This window comes from Typopeltis vanoorti, chromosome 15, assembly GCF_054136105.1.
Source record: "Typopeltis vanoorti isolate ZY-2024b chromosome 15, IOZ_Tvanoo_1.0, whole genome shotgun sequence".
Lineage (NCBI taxonomy): Eukaryota > Metazoa > Arthropoda > Arachnida > Uropygi > Thelyphonidae > Typopeltis > Typopeltis vanoorti.
In genome coordinates this window covers 4,622,935-4,642,595 of record NC_143563.1, presented here as the reverse complement: position 1 = coordinate 4,642,595, position 19,661 = coordinate 4,622,935, and the positions used below count along the sequence as shown (strand labels likewise).

The window sequence follows — 19,661 nt, the reverse complement described above, 5'->3', positions numbered from 1 at the left end:
GCTCAAATTCAAAATGGTATCTATGTAAAAGGTGGAAACAAGACTTATGGGATATTTTTTAATATACAGGATGTAGGATTGATATTCTTCATGTTAAAAATTTAATGAAGTGACACAGCATTAGAAAGGGTTAAAAATAGTATTGAATTTTTATATTTCATCTCAGTTACAGAAACATCATCAGTGATTACAATATGAGCCTTGTAACACACATACACACACACACGGCAGCAAAAAACTAAATGAAACACATGGATGAATGACTACAATCGTGAAGTAGGGTGCCTTCTATGAACACTGGGAACTTGAAGTATTAGTGTTTTTCAATATTCTGGGAAGTTTTATGCAACCATATGTATTCAAATTATGCTGATTTTTAAGAAGCAATCTTTCTCTTCTAAATTTACCTCAATGGAGCATGATAGTCTTTTTCCAATTGATTCTGTGAGCTCTGTCCAAAGCACGGTATGCAAAGCCAGCTTGACCATAGTCATGGTTTGCAAACCATGGACAATATTGACCATAGACTGCAAATGTAGTTTTTTATGTTCTCTCATGTGGATAGTACTGATCTTGTCTGTCCATAGTAGGCCAGCTTGTGGGAACATCATCATGATCAAATTCCTGACATCTACCCTCAAGAGGTGTAGAGGATATGATAGTACTTCTTAAATGTATACATCATTACTAACCTCTATCCACAATTTTCCTCCAAATCAACCTACTACCTGTCAAGACTCCAACATTATCAGATCTTATATTTCTATCTTCTAAGGCTCTTTTTTACTGTATCAATCCACCTATGTCATGGTCTTTCCCCGGGTCTTTTTCCTGCCACCACGTTTTCCTTTCCTATTCTGCTGAAAAATGCTGTACTCTGCCACTTCAATTCCAGTTATTATATCATCCTCTGTCAACCATGTCTCAGAGATCCCAATAATCTTTCGCCTGGTTGAATCTATCAGTGCCACCAATTCATCTCCTTTATTTCGAATACTCCTTGAATTAGTATAAAGCAGGGGTGTTCAACCTGTTGATCGCGATCGACTGGTCGATTGCAAAGTGATTTTTGGTCGATCTCTTGTGCATTTCTCCTTACTTACAAATTTAATTAAAACTGAAAACATAATATTTTATTTATCATTATTTTGTATTATTTTTAATTCGCTTTAAGTGTATTCTACTGTTTATTTATTTTTCGTTAAAATTGTCAAATCAGTAATTTTCTTTATAAGTCCAGGTAAATGAATTAATTTGGATCAGTGGAAGTCAAACAGCGAGCCGAGTGAATACCATCATAAGCTTAAATATTAAATATTCCAAAGCACATTACATTTTTTTACTTAGGTTAAGTCCCATGTGAATATTGTAAAAAAAATAAACTTGGTATAGTTTGTATTAGATGTTTTTGTAAATAACTCTTTTGAAGCTAACGTATATACTGCTTTAATAAGAATATGTTAGAGTGTTAAAAACAAAGTCAATGTTTTTTTGCCAAAGCTGTACATGGCGACATTAGAAAGATTGTTATTGAAACTTGTATGTATGAGAAAGGCTTGCAGGCTCCAAGTGTAAACTTCTCCGAAGTCAGTCAGAAAGAGTTCAAACAACTTTCCAATGGCCGGCAACTTACAATCAAAAGAAAGTGGAGGAGAACAAAAGGCATGCCGAACTTGAAACTTAAGATGAAAGACTCGTACTGATTCTTTGAGGGTTGCCAAACTTCATGTGAGGTCTCAGAGAAGGCCTAATAAAAAGGGACTGAAGCAAGCAGAAGGGGTCCCGTTTCCAGAATTGCTGTTAGAGGAGGCCGCCCAGTCCAGAGTCGGCATCAGAGAGACTGCCCGGATCCACGTTGCTTGAGAGAGGAGTTTCCTGCTTCCAGAAAAGAGCTTCTCGGTTCGAGACATTGCTAGAGAGAAACTACTTCTAGGCCACAGACAAGGTTTCAAATTGCCGAAAGGAAGAGTTCCAATTGCCAGAGAAAAGTTTCCAGGCCAGGTTAATGTCTGACATTCACCAGTTTGACATTCACTTTCCGATGGCTGGCAACTTACAATTAAAAGAAAGCGGAGGAGAACAAAAGGCGTGCCGAACTTGAAACATAAGATGAAAGACTCATACCGATTCTTTGAGGGTTGCCAAACTAAATGTGAGGTCTCAGAGAAGGCCTAATAAAAAGGGACTGAAGCAAGCAGAAGGGGTCCCGTTTCCAGAATTGCTGTCAGAGAGGAGGCCGCCCAGTCCAGAGTTGGCATCAGAGAGACTGCCCGGATCCACGTTGCTTGAGAGAGGAGTTTCCTGCTTCCAGAAAGGAACTTCTCGGTTCGAGACATCGCTAGAGAGAAACCACTTCTAGGCCACAGACAAGGTTTCAAATTGCCGAAAGGAAGAGTTCCAATTGCCGGAGAAAAGTTTCCAGGCCAGATTAATGTCTGACATTCACCAGTGTGTTGCGTTTTCATTACAATTCGATGAATCAAATGACCACTGATATTGCTCAGTTAATGGTATTTCAAGATTATTCAAGTAAAGAAGAACTTTTGAAAATTATACCATTATTGTGAAGGACTAGGGAAGAAGTCATGTTTTCGGCATTTGATGAATTTGTGAAACAACACAAACTTCCGCTTTTTAAACTTGTGTCTATTACTACTGGTGGTGCTCCTGCAATGATAAGTAATAAATCAGGCTTCATTTCTTTATGTTAAAACGATGACAAATATCGAGATTTTTTAACATACCACTTTATTATTCACCAACAAGTACTGTGTAATAAAAGATTAAACACAAAAGATGTTTTGGATATTACATTTAAAATTATAAATTCTGTTCGAGGAAAAGCCCTGCAACGGCGGTTATTTAAATTACAGGCAGATGATGATAGGGAACTTCTGCTGTACAATAATGCTCGCTGGCTCAGCAGAAGTCAAATTTTAGAAAGATTTCTTGTATTAATTAACGATATAAAAAATTTCTTGATGAAAAAGGAGATATTTATCCACAATTGAGTGATAAAAAATAGTTGTTACACTTATCATTTTTAGTAGATTTCTGTACGAAAATAAGCAATTTAAATTTAGAGTTACAAGCTAGAGATCTGGTTGGCTGAGTGGTCAGCATATCTGCTCTCCAGCCAAAAATGCTGCAGGTTCGAATTCCGCCTTGGGCATGGATGTTTGTGATTGTCTGTGAAAGTACTGGCGGTAGATGAAGGTTGGTGGAGTAGTGAGACGAGGAGTTGTAGAGTAGATACCCTCCCTCGATGAGTCTTTGGACTCCCTGGAGGTGTGATGTAATAAAGTAATAATAAAAATTTAGTCAACATGTTAAGTTCAATAAAAACTTTCCAACAATACTTACTTTTATTAAAGAAAAATATAAATGACCGTGAATTGAGACATCTCCCATATATATTAAAATTTTTTGAACAAAATCAAGAAATGTTTCACTATAATTTAAAAGAATTTATTCATGAAATAGAATTAGTTGAGGAAGAAATAAATTCAAGATTTAAAGATTTTAATAAAACTGAAATGATTGTATCTTTTATCAATAATCCATTTCAAGAAAACTTGAACATCACAGAAATTTCAAATAAAATTAGTGGGCTGTTTGATATAAATCAAGCTGAAGTAGAACTTGAGATAATAAACATTCAGAATAGTTTACATTTAAAATCAATAAACAGCGAAGTCATTTGGAAGTATGCACATGAAAAATTCCCAATATTAACTGATATTGTGCGAAAAATTCTGTCATGTATCGGATTGACATACTTGTCAGAATCCACTTTTTCAAATATGACCGTCATAAAAAATCAATTAAGAAACCAAATTACAAATGATCATTTGGATGATTGTCTGCGATTGGCCACTTCTTCATGACTATGAAGAAGTGGCCTTGAACTTGACTATGAAAATATTGCGAGGTCCAAAAAATGCCAAATTTCACATTAACTTTTTTTTTTTTTTTTTTTAATCAACCAGCATTTCCTGTAACTTGTGAGTTTGTAATCAATCTGTTGTTTTTCTAACTTTGGTTTTCCAAAATAGAGAAATAAATATTTTATTCCAATATATATACAGTATATATTTTTTTTTTTTGTTGTATTAAAATAATTAAAATTATTTTAATGATGAGTCTTTCGACTCATATGGAGTCTTTTGATCTATTCTCTCCACTTCTATCATTCCCATATGTCTCTCTCATTTCCTCTCCTCTTCTAGCATTCCCATACCCCTCTCTCTCTCTCTCCCCCCCCCCTACTGTTTCCATTCTCTCCTCTTCTATCCTTCCCAAAACACACTCTCTCCTACTCTGATTTGCCTTGCATTTATCTCTTCCATTGCCCTAATCTCATCTTTCATACTGCTCATCTCATTCGCAAGACATTCCACCTCCTCTTTCAGCTCATCTATCTCTCTCTGCAAGTCAGTCACTCTTAATCGAAATTCATTCTCCCAAACAAAACCATCTCCGAAACTTTCACAGTCACTCACGCCTTCCACACTATCGACTATTATTTTCTCATTCATATTTTTTTTCTTCATTCACTCCTATCACACTACTCATCTTCCGATATTCATTTCCCGTTCCTGGAGCAACTTGGTCAGTTATCGAGATATCTATTTCATTTATTTCCTCCCACTGCCTGCATTTTGCACACATACGCACTCCCCTCCCCCCCTCTCTCACCAGTCATATATCCAACTTCTGAGGCGCATACATGCTTCAAGAACTGCATGCCACAAAGTTTCTTATATATTACTTATAATTGAGTTCTTAAATGTGCGGAAGACTTGGTGACACACCATTTGCGATTGCAGCTGAATCCGCCATCATTCCTTACTGCCGAAGAACTACTAAAGTAATCGTTAATTATATATGAATGCTATATAAACGCTAAATGTATATATACATATATATAAATGCTATATTCATCTATACCAAATAACTTATCTTTTCTCATTATCATTATCAAATTCCTGACATGTACCCTCAAGGGGTGTACAGGATATGATAGTACTACATGAAAAATTTACATCATTACTAATTTCCTATCTACAATTTCCTCCAAATCAGTCTGTTACTTGTCAAGACTCCAACATTATCAGATTTATATTTCTATTGTCTAAAGCACTTTGTACCATATCAATCCAAATCTCATGTGGTCTTCCTCTGGGTCGTTTTCCTGCCAATCTGGCAGAGAACACTTGTTTTGCTAATCTTTCCTTGCCCATTCTGTTTAAGTGACCATACCACATGAAATTAGCTCTGCTAACACGTTCCTGGATGCTGACAATGTCAAGTTCTTTCCTAATATCCTTGTTTTTAATATGATATTGCCATTGATGCCATCTGTTCACTCTTCTAATCTTTCTCAGTACTCTTTCATATCTGCGGTCTCTAGTCTTTGGTCAAGTGTTTTACTTCTGACCCAGCTCTCAGATCCATAAGTTAAACTGGTTTGAACACTGTCTTGTATACAGCTAATTTAGTGTTCCGACTAATTTCTCTCTTATTCCATATGAATTTATTCAATTGACTTCCTACCATACCAGCTTTGCTGATTCTGTTGTCTATTTCCATATTTAATTTATTATCTTCACTAAAAATCATGCCTAAGTAGCTGAAATCTTTTACTTGTTTCACAAGTTCTCTGTTTACAATGCAGTTGACATTTTCAACGATTCTACCTATTTTCATTGTCTTTGTCTTTTTATTGCTGACCTTCATACCATATCTATTACGACAGTTATTCAATTTATTCAGGGAATCTTGCAAACTTGTAGCGGATTTATTTAGAAGTATAACATCGTCCGCATAAAGCAAAGAACTGACATTAACATCTCCAATTTTGATATCATGTTTAATACCACTTTACTTCATAATGTGATCCATATAGATAATGAATAACAGAGGGGATAATGTACATCCTTGTCTCACACCAGATTTAACATTAAACCATTTTCCTGTACTTCCTTCATTTCTAACTGCTGACTTACAACCCAATTAAAGACTAAGTATTGCTTGATATAATGCCCCATTGACACCATATAACTGTAGCATATTGAATAGCTTCTCTCTTGTCACCTTGTCATATGCCTTTTCCTGATCAACAAAACTTAAATACAGATCTTTGTTATATTTCCATGCTTTCTCAACTATTTGCTGTAAAGTGAAGATGTGATCCTGACAGCCTCTATTTGGCCTGAATCCAGCTTGTTCTTCCACAGTTCTTCTCAACTGTTTCTCAAATAAACTTGCATAAATTTACTTGAGAAATACCTTTGTAATTCTCACATTCAGTTTTATTTCCCTTTTTATATATGGGTAATATTAGAGCTCTACTCCTATCATCGGGAATTCTCTCCTCTCTCCAGGCTTTCTGAAGTATGCAGTTCAGCTACTGTAAGGCTTTTATACTACCATACTTCAGCATTTCTGGTCGAATATCATCTACTCCTGCTGCCTTTCCACAGGCTTGTTTCATCAAGCCTTTGACGGCTTTTTCTACTTCAAGTATGGATATGTATTCCTGACTGTATGCCTGTTGAGTGTTTTTTACCACTGTGCTATCACTGCTTGTTTCATTTAGCAATTTTTTGAAGTAATTACTCCATACTTCAAGGATATCTTTTTCACTTGTTTTCATGTAACCTTTATCATCTCTAATTCCTTTTACAGTACTCTTTCCTCCATTTCTGAGCTTCTTCAACAACCTCCAGAATATCTTGCCACGTTCTTGATATTTCTTTTCTATGTTCTTACCAAAGTCTTCCCATGACTTTTGTTTAGCTAGTTTTACACAGTGTGTTTAGCTTTCTTAATATTTGCCTCTGTACTCTCTAAGAGCAAATGCTGACTTATTTGCTAGGAACTTTTGATATGCTTTCTTCTTTTCCTTCACTGCCTCTTTAACTTCCTGTGTCCACCATGGAGTTCTGATTTTTTTTGTCCTTGTAGACAACCTCACCACATGCCTCTCTGGCTGAATCAATCAAGGTTTTCTTCAAGGATTACCACTAAAATTCAAGGTTTGGTTCCTGTTCTCAAACTCTTTCATTTTTTCTTCAATAAGCTTTGTGTATTTTAGTCTACAGTTCACATCTGAGAGCTGCTTAACTTCCATTCGCTTTAAAACTTTGTTACATGTTATTCTTTTCAATGTGAAATTCAGGTTTATCCTGCTCAAGACTAAATAGTGATCACTTCCAATTTCAAATCCTGTATACTCTGGTGTCCTACATCAGGCAGAAAACATCACTATCAACAATAACATAGTTAATGAGACTTTTCTTATTCCTTGCCTTTTCTCTCCATGTGAATTTGTGCACATTTTTATGTTGGAACATGGTGTTAGTAATAACCAGTCCATGTCCTGAGCAGAAATCCAACAGGTATTTGCCATTATTATTAGCTTTGCTCTCTCCTCCACTTCTACCTTAGTAGAACCCTCTGTGGGACCATAGACACAAATAAGTCTCATTGTTCAATCTGATATTTTCCCACATCATTCTACTTGAGACTGCCTGCCATTCAAGAAGATTAGCCTCGTATTTTGTGTTGAATACTATGGCTACTCCTCCTTTTTCTTGATTGTCATTTCCTGAATGTAACATTTTGTATTTATTGTTCAGAAAGATCTCACCAGTTTTTGTCTTTTTTGTTTCAGTCACCCCTATTATGTCGATCTGGTACTTATCTAATTCCTCAGCCAGCTCCATTTCTTTGCTATTCAGGTTTCTTGTGTTGATAGTACCGATCTTTAATTCTGGTGATGTTGAGTTGGGGTGTGCTTTCAGATTTGTTCCAGTAGCTGACTTTTCGCTGTTTGCCCTGGTTCCCTGGTGAAAACAGTGGGGGCCCTTGTGTACCTGGGCGACACCCCAGCCAGTACCATCATTTTGTATATTGGTTTAAGCCAATAAGAACACAATTTAGTCGGCTAAATCCCAAATTGTCAGCCCATCCTCCTTCATTTAGTATCCAGGTAGATACTCAACAGGGTGCACCACGAGAAGGTGAGGACTGCACATTAGGTCAGAAGCCCTGGTCAGTTCTCCACATTCCTTTAAAGGCTATGTGGAGGTCTCCTCTCAGTTATACAGCTTTGACCCTTAAGCACCACTTATCTTTTCTTCTGCCACCAATACTCCCAACTGACTGTGACCTCCCGTTCTCGGTAACCCAAAGTAATACAGTATGCAGCAATGAATCTGTAAAGCACTGAACAACACTTGTGTTACTGAGAAAAAAATGGAGCACAATTCACAATTCTCTCATTCTCTACATTCATGCTACCCACTTCATAAGTACCACTTCAATCTCGCCTTCCTTACTCTTCCTCTTTCACATCACTTCTTGTTTGCTCAGATTCATTCTTTGCACTCATTACTCTCCCTTCCAGCAGCAGTCTCTTCATATTACTTGCACCAAAACTACAGGGTGTCCCAAAATTCACGCAAGAAGTAATTTTGATAGAAAACGCAGGTTTTTAATTAAAAATTGTAATTTCTTATTGATTCATAAAGTATACAGTATAGGGTTATGCATGGAATAGCATATCGGGTAAATGGCCTCCACGGCTTTGCTAGCACATACGCACTCTTTTGTCGAAATTTTCTATGACCGTTTTGCATAAAGGTGGCTGAATTTCGTTGATACAGCGCTCAATTTTCTCCTTCAAGGCGTGGGTGGTCGTGGGCTTGTTGGCATAAACCTTAGACTTCAAAAAAACCCAAAGAAAAAAGTCCAACAGCGTCAAGTCACATGATCTGGGCAGCCAATTCTTGTCACCAAAACGGGAAATTGCACGACCAAGAAATGACTCATGCAGTAATTGAATTGTTTCTCGGACTGTATGGCATGTGGCACCGTCTTGTTGAAACTACATGTCGCCCACATCCATGTCTTGCAATTTAGGCACAAAAAACTGGATTATCATGTTGCGATAGCGAGCACCATTAACTGTTATTGCCTTACCGCATTTTCGATGAAGAATGGACCGATGATGCCTACAGCCCAAAATCCGCACCAAACAGTGACACGTTGTGGATGTATTTGTTTCTCAACAATCACTCGTGAATTTTCTGAACCCAAATGCGACAATTTTGTCGATTAACAAAGCCATCAAGATGAAAATGAGCCTCATCGCTGAAGATGATTTTGTTCTAAAAATAAGCATCCACTTGTTATTGTTCCATAATCCATTCAACGAACTCTCTTCGCTGCGTGTGGTTATTTTTAATAACCCTGAACTGTCAGCTGTCCCGCTATCTTTTTTTTCTCGTTGGCAACACTTTACCGCACAAATGGCGCTAAATTTAAATCTTGCGTGAATTTTGGGACACCCTGTATATAAATGCAGTCCATCATTTAAATTTAATTTATTTAATTTATCATACAGTTCAGTTCTTCCTTCAGACTCATTCTACACATTAATGAAATTGTACTCCTCTCTCTTCACACATTCCTACTAACATATTCATAATTCTTGCTCTCTGCTCATCTCATAACTGTTGTACCTGGGCAATACACTGGCTACCTTTCCTATCAACTATTATATTTTATCTTTCATAACAACTTTCTGATATCCAATCTTACCTTCTCCTTGTTCCCAGTCAAGGCGTTTGTGCCTACCACAAGTGCCAACTCTTTTGCTCACTTATTCCTCATATTCAGTGACTCAATCACTCTATTCATTTTACCTCCCAAAAACACACCTTGTGCATCTTCTCATTTACCACCCCTCTAATAATCAAATTGCCATACACCCCCTTACCGATCTTTCTTTACCTCTTTCATACCATTTGTTTTGTTTTTTTCACTCTTCCATACATATCTACAATTCTTTTAATTTTACACTGCATCCACCTCATCTTCACCAACTTGGCATTCTAATCTTGCATCCTTTTTTTGCTATCATTCATTCTTGTTATTTTGTTACTAGTCACACATGCTTGTTTGCTGTCAGTCCTGCTTGCCACCTTACTGTAAATCACTCTGTTTTTCAACATCATTATTGCCCACTTTATTGTTAATTGCAATTGTTTTTAAATGTAATTAGCTAAACTTTTTATTTAGCTAGTACTGCATATTAGCTAGCTATCCTGAATTTTTTACCAATTTCCAAGGATACATTCTTATTTACTTGCCAGGAACTTTGTGTAATGTTTCTTCTTTTTCTAGGCTGCTTCTTTAAATTCAGTCTATCACAGAGAGTTTTTCCCCCCCACTTTCAAATAACTTCATGTTTTGTTGGCTGTTAATCTGAAGTGTTTTCTTTTGATTTTATGACTGGATCTCTAAAAATGTCATTGCTGTTCTCACATTACTTTTTCCTCAGTTATGCTTAATTTATCTTGCAATTTGTATCTTGGAGTCATTTGACTTTTAATCTTTTTTTTTTTTTTTTAAATTTGCCTTTTCGATGTGAAATGGAAAATGACACTGATTTCCTGTTTTGAAATTCCCCTAAACTCCTGGACCTAGAAATGCCCTAGACCAATCCCAGGATATTATCATCAACAGTAATGTAATAATAAGTTCATTTATTTATACCTTATGTTTTTATAGCCCATATATATGTTTGGTTTTTAAAACTGATTTTTCTTTTTACTTTCAGGATGAAATTTCATTTGATTCAGGCCTCTTTGTATACTGTGCAAGTTACAATGGGATATATTCTAATGCTTATTATTATGAGCTACAATGGGTGGCTTGCTATAACAGTCTTTGTAACTGCAGGACTTAGCTATTATATGTTTGGAGTGTTTGTACTGTCCAAACCAATGGTACTTCCTATAGAAATCTTATCACCTGAAGATAATGACTGAATTGGATGTCTTGGTCATTCAGACAATCTCACTTTTGATAACTGTTGATGAACATTAATAAGCATATGGACAAATATGTCCATATGCTTATTAATGTTTCAACCAATGCACTGCTGTGACATTAAAAGAATTCTCAAATAATTATATTTATCTATATCCTTTTGAACATTACTGTGCAAATCATGCTAGATTTGTTTTGTCCTAAATTAAATTTCTTTATTACATATGTCATGGTGTTTAGGACTAAAATACATAGCAGTTTTCTTTGTTGAAAACTGGGAATTAAAAGTGTAATAAGTTATATTTATTAAATAGACTAGTTTCATCAGCACTTCAATAACTTCTTCAGAATATTTTTAAAAAAAATGCACTACATCAGGCAAAATGGAAATATGAACTAACACAGTATGCAGTACAGCATAACTAAGTATGGCATAGCTAAATTGGGCCACAATTATAAAGGGGGTTCCAACCCTTTTATACTTGCTCTCCTAACGGCACCTTCTATAACTTCGTTTCTCTGCACCCTACTTGATTTTACTTCACCGACCAATTAGGGTGGCGTTTTTCTGCCAAACGTCCTTTGGTCGGTGAGCCCATAATGATGTCTTAATCCGGGAATTGGCCCTGAGCGATAGTCTGTTGTTTTCCTTTTGCTAGCCTCTAACTTAATCCCCTTTCCAAAATTTCTCTACGAACTTAATATTTTAATCTCTAGCCTCTCACATACCATCTCTTATGACTAATCCTTTTCTGTCTTATTTAGTTAAATTTTCTCTTTTATATCATATTACAACATTAATATATTCCTTTTTTTTGTTAGTTAGTTCAACAAACACCTTTATATTTTATATATTTTATTGGATGCAAGAATATTTCCTTTACTTTTAAATAATTCATCTAATAGCTTTTATGCAGGGTTCTTAATTTATTTGCTCCTCATGTTACACCATGATAGCTGAGAATTCTACATTCTTAAGATATCAGGTGTAACAATACATCCTTTTTTAGTTTGTACACAAATCCTCTATAATACGAGAGGATAAGGCTGACAAATTCTGATAAACATCTTGAACAAAAATGTTATTAAAGCAAATGATATAACCGCAAGAAAGAACATATCTTAAAATCCTTTAACACTCATGTTTCATCAAATTGTAATTATTTATTCTCTTTCTTTTAGGATATATATAAATACCTTGGTAGTATAATACAAGAAAATGGAAAATGTGACATGGAAATAAAAGAAAGAATTAACAAAGAAAAATATGCATTTCATAGCAAAAAAAATTTGTTTATTAATAAAATGAATAAAAATCTAAAGAAAAGGCTTATTAAGTGTTATATTTGGAGCACGACTTTATATGGATCAGAAACATGGACAATTGGGAAGAAAGAAGCTAAAATGTTGGAGGCATTTGAAATGTGGTTATGAAGAAGAATGGAGAAAATAAAATGGACTGAAAAAATCACCAATGAAGAAGTATTACAAAGAGTTGAAGAATAAAGGAATTTACTAAAGACCATAAGAAGAAGAAAGCATAACTGGATAACATGTATTAAGAGAAGACAGCCTACTGAAAAGAATGATAGAAGGAAAGTGACCAAGAGGAAGGAGATGACTAATGATGCTTGATGATATAATGGGCACAAGAGGATATCAGGAAATGAAGAAGGAAGCAAGAGACAGAGGAAATTGGAGGAAGAGAATCTACTGAGTTATACCATTGGACCTGTCAAGAGACAGAACACTATTGATGATGATAAGACATGTCAGAGTTTCTGAAGAGATTCTAAGATACAGAGTACAGGCCATCATCAAGTTTTTCATGCTGCAAGAAAATCTGCAACTGAGATTCACCAAACTTTGTGTGAGGCTTTAGGGAACTATGCCCTAGCATATATCCAACAGTTGCCAGATGGATGGCCAAGTTTAAAACTGGGCATCCTGAGACAATATATGTTGTCCTCAGATCAGGAAGACCTTCACAGTGATCACACCTGAAACAATTGATGCAGTGCATGCCATGATCCTTCATGATAGATCAATACTAGCTAAAAGCATTGAAAAGACTGGGGATGTTCAGAGAAAAGGTTGTGCTTATTATCCACCAACATCTGGACATGCAGAAGCCCTCAGTGGAGTGGGTCCCCCAAATGTTTCAATGTTGACCAAAAGAGAAAATGTGTGCTATCATCTCAAGGGAATTTGGGTCATTTTGAGAAATCAGGTGCACATTTTTTGGCTCGTATTGTGCTGTTAAAACTTGGCTTCACCACCATGACCCAGAGACCAAACAACAGTCAGTGGAGTAGAGATACAGCAGTTCTCCACAGCCAAAGAAGTTCCAAACCCAAAAGTCAGCAGGGAAGGTTTTTGCCATTGTCTTTGGGATGTGGATGGTGTAATCCTTGCCGACTACCTCAAACAAGGTGAACTGTTATAGCAGCAGTTTATTCCACAGCTTTGAAGGAATTGAAGGAGATACTGATGGAAAAATGCCACAGGAAATGGAGCAGAGGTGTGTTGCTTTTGCAGGACAATGCACCTGCTGACACTGCTCATGAAATCCAACAGACAATACACAACTTAGGCTTTCAATGTCTGCCTCACCCACCCTGTTTGCCAGACCTGGCCTCATCTGACTATTTCCTATTCTCAAATTTAAAGAAACACTTGAAAGGAACAAAATTAACCACAGATGATGAAGTCATATCTGCAGCTGAGGACTGGTTTGTTTAACAAGGAAAATACTCTTTTTTTTTTTTTCAGAGGATTACAAATGATGCAGCAGTGTTGTAACAAGTGTATATAACACTTCGTGGAGAATATGTAGAATAATGTGTTAGTTACATGGTTCTACCTCAATTCCTATTGGTGATTATCACAACTCTTCAGCTCACTCTCTTAAAATCCTATCAAATACTTTTGCAAAATCCTGAGGTATTTCAGTATATTCATTTCCTTTATCCAGCTTTGCAGTCACTCTGTTATAAAACATGAACAGATTATAAAACATAAAGTAAGACCTGCCTTTAACAGCCACACTGTCTCTATAGAGCGTCAAGGTGTTGTCTACTTATCTGGATGTCTTACTAAATCCCTGAGATGTCTTACTAAAGTAATTGCTTGTCTGGCAGTTTTCTACCTTCCGCATTCACTGTGGTTTTTTCAATGATAATTTTTCCTGTTCTTGCCACATAGCAAAAATAAAAATTAAAATTATAATTCTTGAATATTACTCCTTAAATTGTCAATGTGTATTATAACTTCTGTAAATTATTTCAGAAGCCACTCAGGCCTTTTATCCTTCTGCATGTATACAAAAATTCAGCAATATTTCCATGTCAAATCCCATCATCTTTTGAAATTCAGTATAGCAAGAAGTTGGCCAGTAGTGCAACTCTAATTGCTCTCAGTGCTCTAAAAAATTTGCATCTGGAAAAAAATTACTATCACTAAGGGATCTATTAGAAATATGTCAGAATAATTATTTGTTAAAATAAAGATTTCACATCAGTTATAGCCAAAAACTTATTTTCATACCACTCAAAAGTTGCTTGAAAGTAGATTGGAATTTGGCAGTCATGATTTATGCAATGATTCAGAAAAGAAAACAAAAAACTCAAATCACTTTTAAAGAATGGTGTTGTGAGAAGTATCATAGAATGCTTGATATATTCACTGTGCACAGTGGCAAAATGTATGAGAGACACCCCAGCATAATGAATGTGTTAATCAGAATAGTGGAATTGTATTATAACTCGCATAACAAATGTTAAATTTTTGTACACTGCTCAGTTTGGGAGTTGACAACTGACTTATGGCCATTAACTGTTCTGCTTGCATTTTGCATGGTGTAGTGTGTATGGTACTATGCATATATAATTTTTATATATGCTGAGGATGTTAGTGAGGTGTCAGCGATACTAGTTGCTTAAGTAATTTTTTTTCTTAATTTTATATTTTTTTCAGGAATCAAAAACAGTCACCTTTCTATTAGTTGGGACTTTTCACTGAAGTTCATTAGTTGTATAGTCGTTTAGTGGTTCATAATATGTACTGTGAGCATTTATTGATTTAGTAATTGTATGTGAGTGATTGCATATGCATGGACATTCAGATTGTATATAACTGTAATTTGGTAAGTAAAGAAAAAATTATTTTTTATGTTTTATTGCTGTATAAAAGAAAGTTTTTAACTTATTTTATTAATGTTTGAAGATAGTTTTATTTTTTATAATTTTCAGGGTTTGTGCAAACTGGTATCATTTGAAATCTTTAACAGATGTACTTTTTTTTTTGGAGTATTTAAAAATATTATTGCCATATCTTGGATAGATTCCCATCAATAAATTTCAATAGGTTAACTGTTTTGAAAGCGATTATCTACATGCTGTCACTTTGTTTATAAAAAAATTTGTTTTAAGCACAGTTCAGAAAAGCAGTTAGTATGTATAGTATACGTACATACTCCAAATTTTTTTCTTGTTTATAAGGACTTTGTGTGGTTCGTATACAACATGTGCTGTTCGTATATTGTTTGCCATTTTCAAGATGCCTCTGTAAATAAATTTCCTGAAATCTGATTACTAAAAAAAAACTATACTACTAGAAGGATTTTTGATTGTGGCATTCCAAGTATTTGTGCACATATAGTAATCCTTGAAATGTATGTATCAAGTATTTTCATTCTCTGTAATGATCTTACATAGCAGTAATCAAAGCATCATTTTTTGAGAAAAAAAAGTGTAATAAAATTTGTATATATATATATGTTGAATAAACACAGTTTGTGTGTATAAATGATAAGTTTCTTTAGATTATATAATAAAGTGGGACAATAAAATATTACTCCTATAACTGATACTAGCATGTTAGGCCTTTTCATAAATGACACCAACTTGTGTCATTGCTTAAAATTTTCTGTTCAAGTATCCCCCCCCCCCTATTTACAAGAAATGTAATTGGTAGTACAAATTTGATAGTTACATTTATATTGATAGAGCACATCCTTTGCCAGCATCTTGTGAAAGGTTTTTTGATATATAATGAGATGAAAAGAGATTATAAAGAAATTGAATTGAATTCCTCCCATGAAAATTGGTAAATATATTCAGTTCCTTAGGTGGACTTAAGGTTACGTCCTCCTCTAGAAATTCTCTCTAGAGACCAAACACGGCACATTTTCAAGCCTCCGCACCTTCACTAATTGTTGTCCATACCTGTTTTTGAGAATAAATTCACTCAACTTAAAAGATCAAAATTTCTTTATATTTTATGTTCACTTTAAAAGTATTTCTTTCAGAAAACATTTAATAAAAATGAGTTGAGTGAATCTATTCTCAAAAACAGGTATGGAAATAAATATGACCAACTTGGTTGGCTAACGGGGATAGTGTATCCACTCTCCAACCAACTGACATGAATGCTTGTGAATGTCTTTAAGATAACAAATTTTCATCTTAAACATCCAAACATCTATTCTAAATATATAAAAGTTTGTTTGGCTGACATTTGGTTTATGGAAATTCTTTTATGCTTAAGATTTTATATTTTCATATCAGTTAAAATATTTTATTTAAAAGAGCTCTCAGAGACATAAGTAACTAATTTTATTTTCTTAATTACCTTGCCTATCTGTTTTAGTGTTTTACTTATCAAGAAAAATATCCTGGAGACTTAAAAACAAACTGTATTAATGTTAGCAAGCTATTAAATTGCATTGTAAATAAACTAAACAACACGTATTAGTAACATAGTGAGCAACATTATATAACATAAAACGATACCTGTTTATAATAGAGTAACAACTGAGTTAAAGGGAATGGCTTCACAATGATACTGCTGAATTGCAAAGGCATTTGACAGGATACCACATGGAACTCTACTATGCAAACTGTAATAAACGGGAATGGATAGGGAACTAGTGTTATTGATAAAAGGTGTCTGATTAACAGTATATCCCGTTTATCCATAGCTAATAAAAATTGGACAAGACACCAATAGGCTGATGTGCTCTTTACAGGTCATTCGTTTTAATCTTTCCTCTAATTCTGGATGACACTTGATCTAGTGTGGAAGTAGTACTGTTTACCATCACAAGGGAGATATATGGTGGTGCTGGGGTCATGGTGTGAGGTTGCATTATGCTTAAGACTCACAGAGCTACAAGTGCTGGAAAAAGGGATTATGACTGGTGATGAATGATAATGCAACTAAGTTCTTGAACATCAGGGTTGATTGTTTCATGGTGCTGTAGGTGAAGAATTCATTTTTATGGATAACAATGCCACACCACATTGTGCATGAGCAGGAGATACTTCTGGAGACCATGAATATCAATTGAATTGCATGGCCAGCATGCTCTCCAGATCTCAATCCCATAGAACATGTTTTTGGACTCAATAGGTAAATGCACTGCTCCTCAAAATTTCCCTCCAGAAAAGGCCTCCTTGCGCTGAAGGAGGAGTTGGCCAGTTAGCTTCAAGAACTGAATCAGTGTTGTGTCAGGCATACTGTTGTGAGAGTTGCATCTTGGTTCGGGGTGGACATATTCCATAATGAAATGTCACTCCACATTTTTTTTTTGTAAGCATTGTACATTAATTCCTTAAGTACATCCTTAGGAAATTTGTAACTCTTGCCATAATTTAGTGGCATGCTGGCAATAAAATTAAGTCCCAATTTGGCTGTAGTTGAAAATTTTTTCATATACAGATGAAAATGCAGTTCATTAGCTTATGGACACCAGAGTATTTTAGTAGTACCTAAATTACGAATTGCTGCTTTATCCCTTTTTAAACTTTCCACCAGTTTCTGATAAGTCATGTATTTTGCACCATTTACATGTCAGTAAACTGGCAAGTAAACACGTTAACTCGCCCACCACTAATGCTGTATGGACTATTGATGCCTGGACATTTTTGCTGTGTATTCACTTTGTGTGTGTGTATATTGGTTCATTTCCTCAAAATGAATAAAGAAAAGCATTTTATTCCTCAAGGAGAGTGTGTGAGCACCTTCCTTACTAATTCAAGACTAGTTGCTGCTAGTCTCCATAATTCAAGCATTTACTGATAGCGAATCCGAATGATCAATAAATCAAAGCTTTCTTGGAGCGAGTATTGCAGGAAACTGCCTCCCTAAAGCATACCACCACTTACATGGTCGTAATAGCGTGAGTTCTTTGGTCGATTTTCTTTCGAGATGCAGATTAAAAAATCGAATTTCTAGGAGGAAAACACATTGTCCATATCAGAGATTAAATAAATTTGGGGACCAGTTGAAGAAAGGTTTGAAAAAAAAAAAAAAAAGCTCCTCTAGTTGCCTACTATAATGAAACTAAGAATGGTCTCTCTTCAGCGGCCTGCCACAGATGAAAATGCCTTCTCCACTTCTGTGTTTGCGTACAAAATATTAAATTTATCCAAACAAAGGAACCGAATTACAAAGTACATACAACAGTTGGTGGTTTACCAATTAAAAACTTGTCTCATGCTAGAAATTAGTATTAATAAATAATATTATTAAAAATATTAACACTTTCATTGCCAAGCTGAAAATTGGAATTTCGTATGGTGGCCAAATTTTTTATATTTTTTTTTTCATTTAGTTAGCGACGTCCACGCGATAACGCGTGATCGGCTGTTTGGTGAGAACTCGCATCGCGCGATATCGCGTGATTGGCAATGAACGTGTTAAACTATTTTTGATAGTTACGTAAGATAAGAATCTCCCAAACTTTTGTGGGGGGAGAGAATTTCTGATTCAGATTTTTCAGATGTAAAAGGGCTTCACAGCTTTCTTTAAAAAGGCGTTCATATTTAAACCTGCATCTATGGAGAAGACGAGCTTTATCCCACTGGATGTTGTGTTTAGTGTCGATACTATGTTGTGCCAAACCAGACTTTAGAGCTTTCATGTATTCAATCGATATAATATTGATGTTGCTTACTTATTTTTTTCCACAGAACGGCCTGTTTGTCCAAAGTATGTTTGATTACATTCACACGGTATCTGGCAAATGCCAGCTAATGACAGAGGTGCCAGTTTGTCTTTTGTAGATGGTAACAAACGAGAAAATTTGTTAATCGGAAAATGTGGGAATGAGATGATACTTCAAAATTCTACCAATCGGTTCCGAGATGCCAGAAATACAGGAATAAAATTCACGCAAGAAGTAATTTTGATAGAAAACAGGTTTTTAATTAAAAATTGTAATTTCTTATTGATTCATAAAGTATACAGTATAGGGTTATGCATGGAACAGCATATCGGGTAAATGGTCTCCATGGCTTTGCTGGCACATACGCACTCTTTTGTCGAAAATTTCCATGACCGTTTTGCATAAATGTGGCTGAATTTCATTGATACAGCGCTCACTTTCCTCCTTCAAGGCGTTGGTGGGCGTTGGCTTGTTGGCATAAACCTTAGACTTCAAAAAAACCCAAAGAAAAAAGTCCAACAGCGTCAAGTCACATGATCTGGGCGGCCAATTCTGATCACCAAAACGGGAAATTGCACGACCAGGAAATGACTCATGCAGTAATTGAATTGTTTCTCGGGCTGTATGGCATGTCGCACCGTCTTGTTGAAACCACATGTCGTCCACATCCATATCTTGCAATTTAGGCACAAAAAACTGGATTATCATGTCGCGATAGCTAGCACCATTAACTGTTATTGCCTAACAAGCCGCATTTTCGAAGAAGAATGGACCGATGATGCTGCCTCCAGCCCAAAATCCGCACCAAACAGTGACACGTTGTGGATGCATTTGTTTCTCAACAATCACCCGTGGATTTTCTGAACCCCAA

At 35.5% G+C, this 19,661-nt stretch overlaps 1 protein-coding gene across 2 annotated transcripts in view; it reads left to right on the top strand.

The window, feature by feature from the left end:
- The window catches only part of LOC150098318 (high affinity copper uptake protein 1-like), an 85,087-nt gene extending 69,447 nt beyond the window's left edge, over window positions 1-15,640 (top strand). For both annotated transcript variants that reach the window (XM_090404823.1, XM_090404824.1), the window contains one exon: window positions 10,631-15,640. In XM_090404823.1, coding sequence (XP_090260949.1) covers window positions 10,631-10,841 — 211 coding nt within the window. In that variant the 3' untranslated portion in view covers window positions 10,842-15,640. The remainder of the gene's footprint in view (window positions 1-10,630) is intronic.
- Window positions 15,641-19,661: the final 4,021 nt, after the last annotated feature.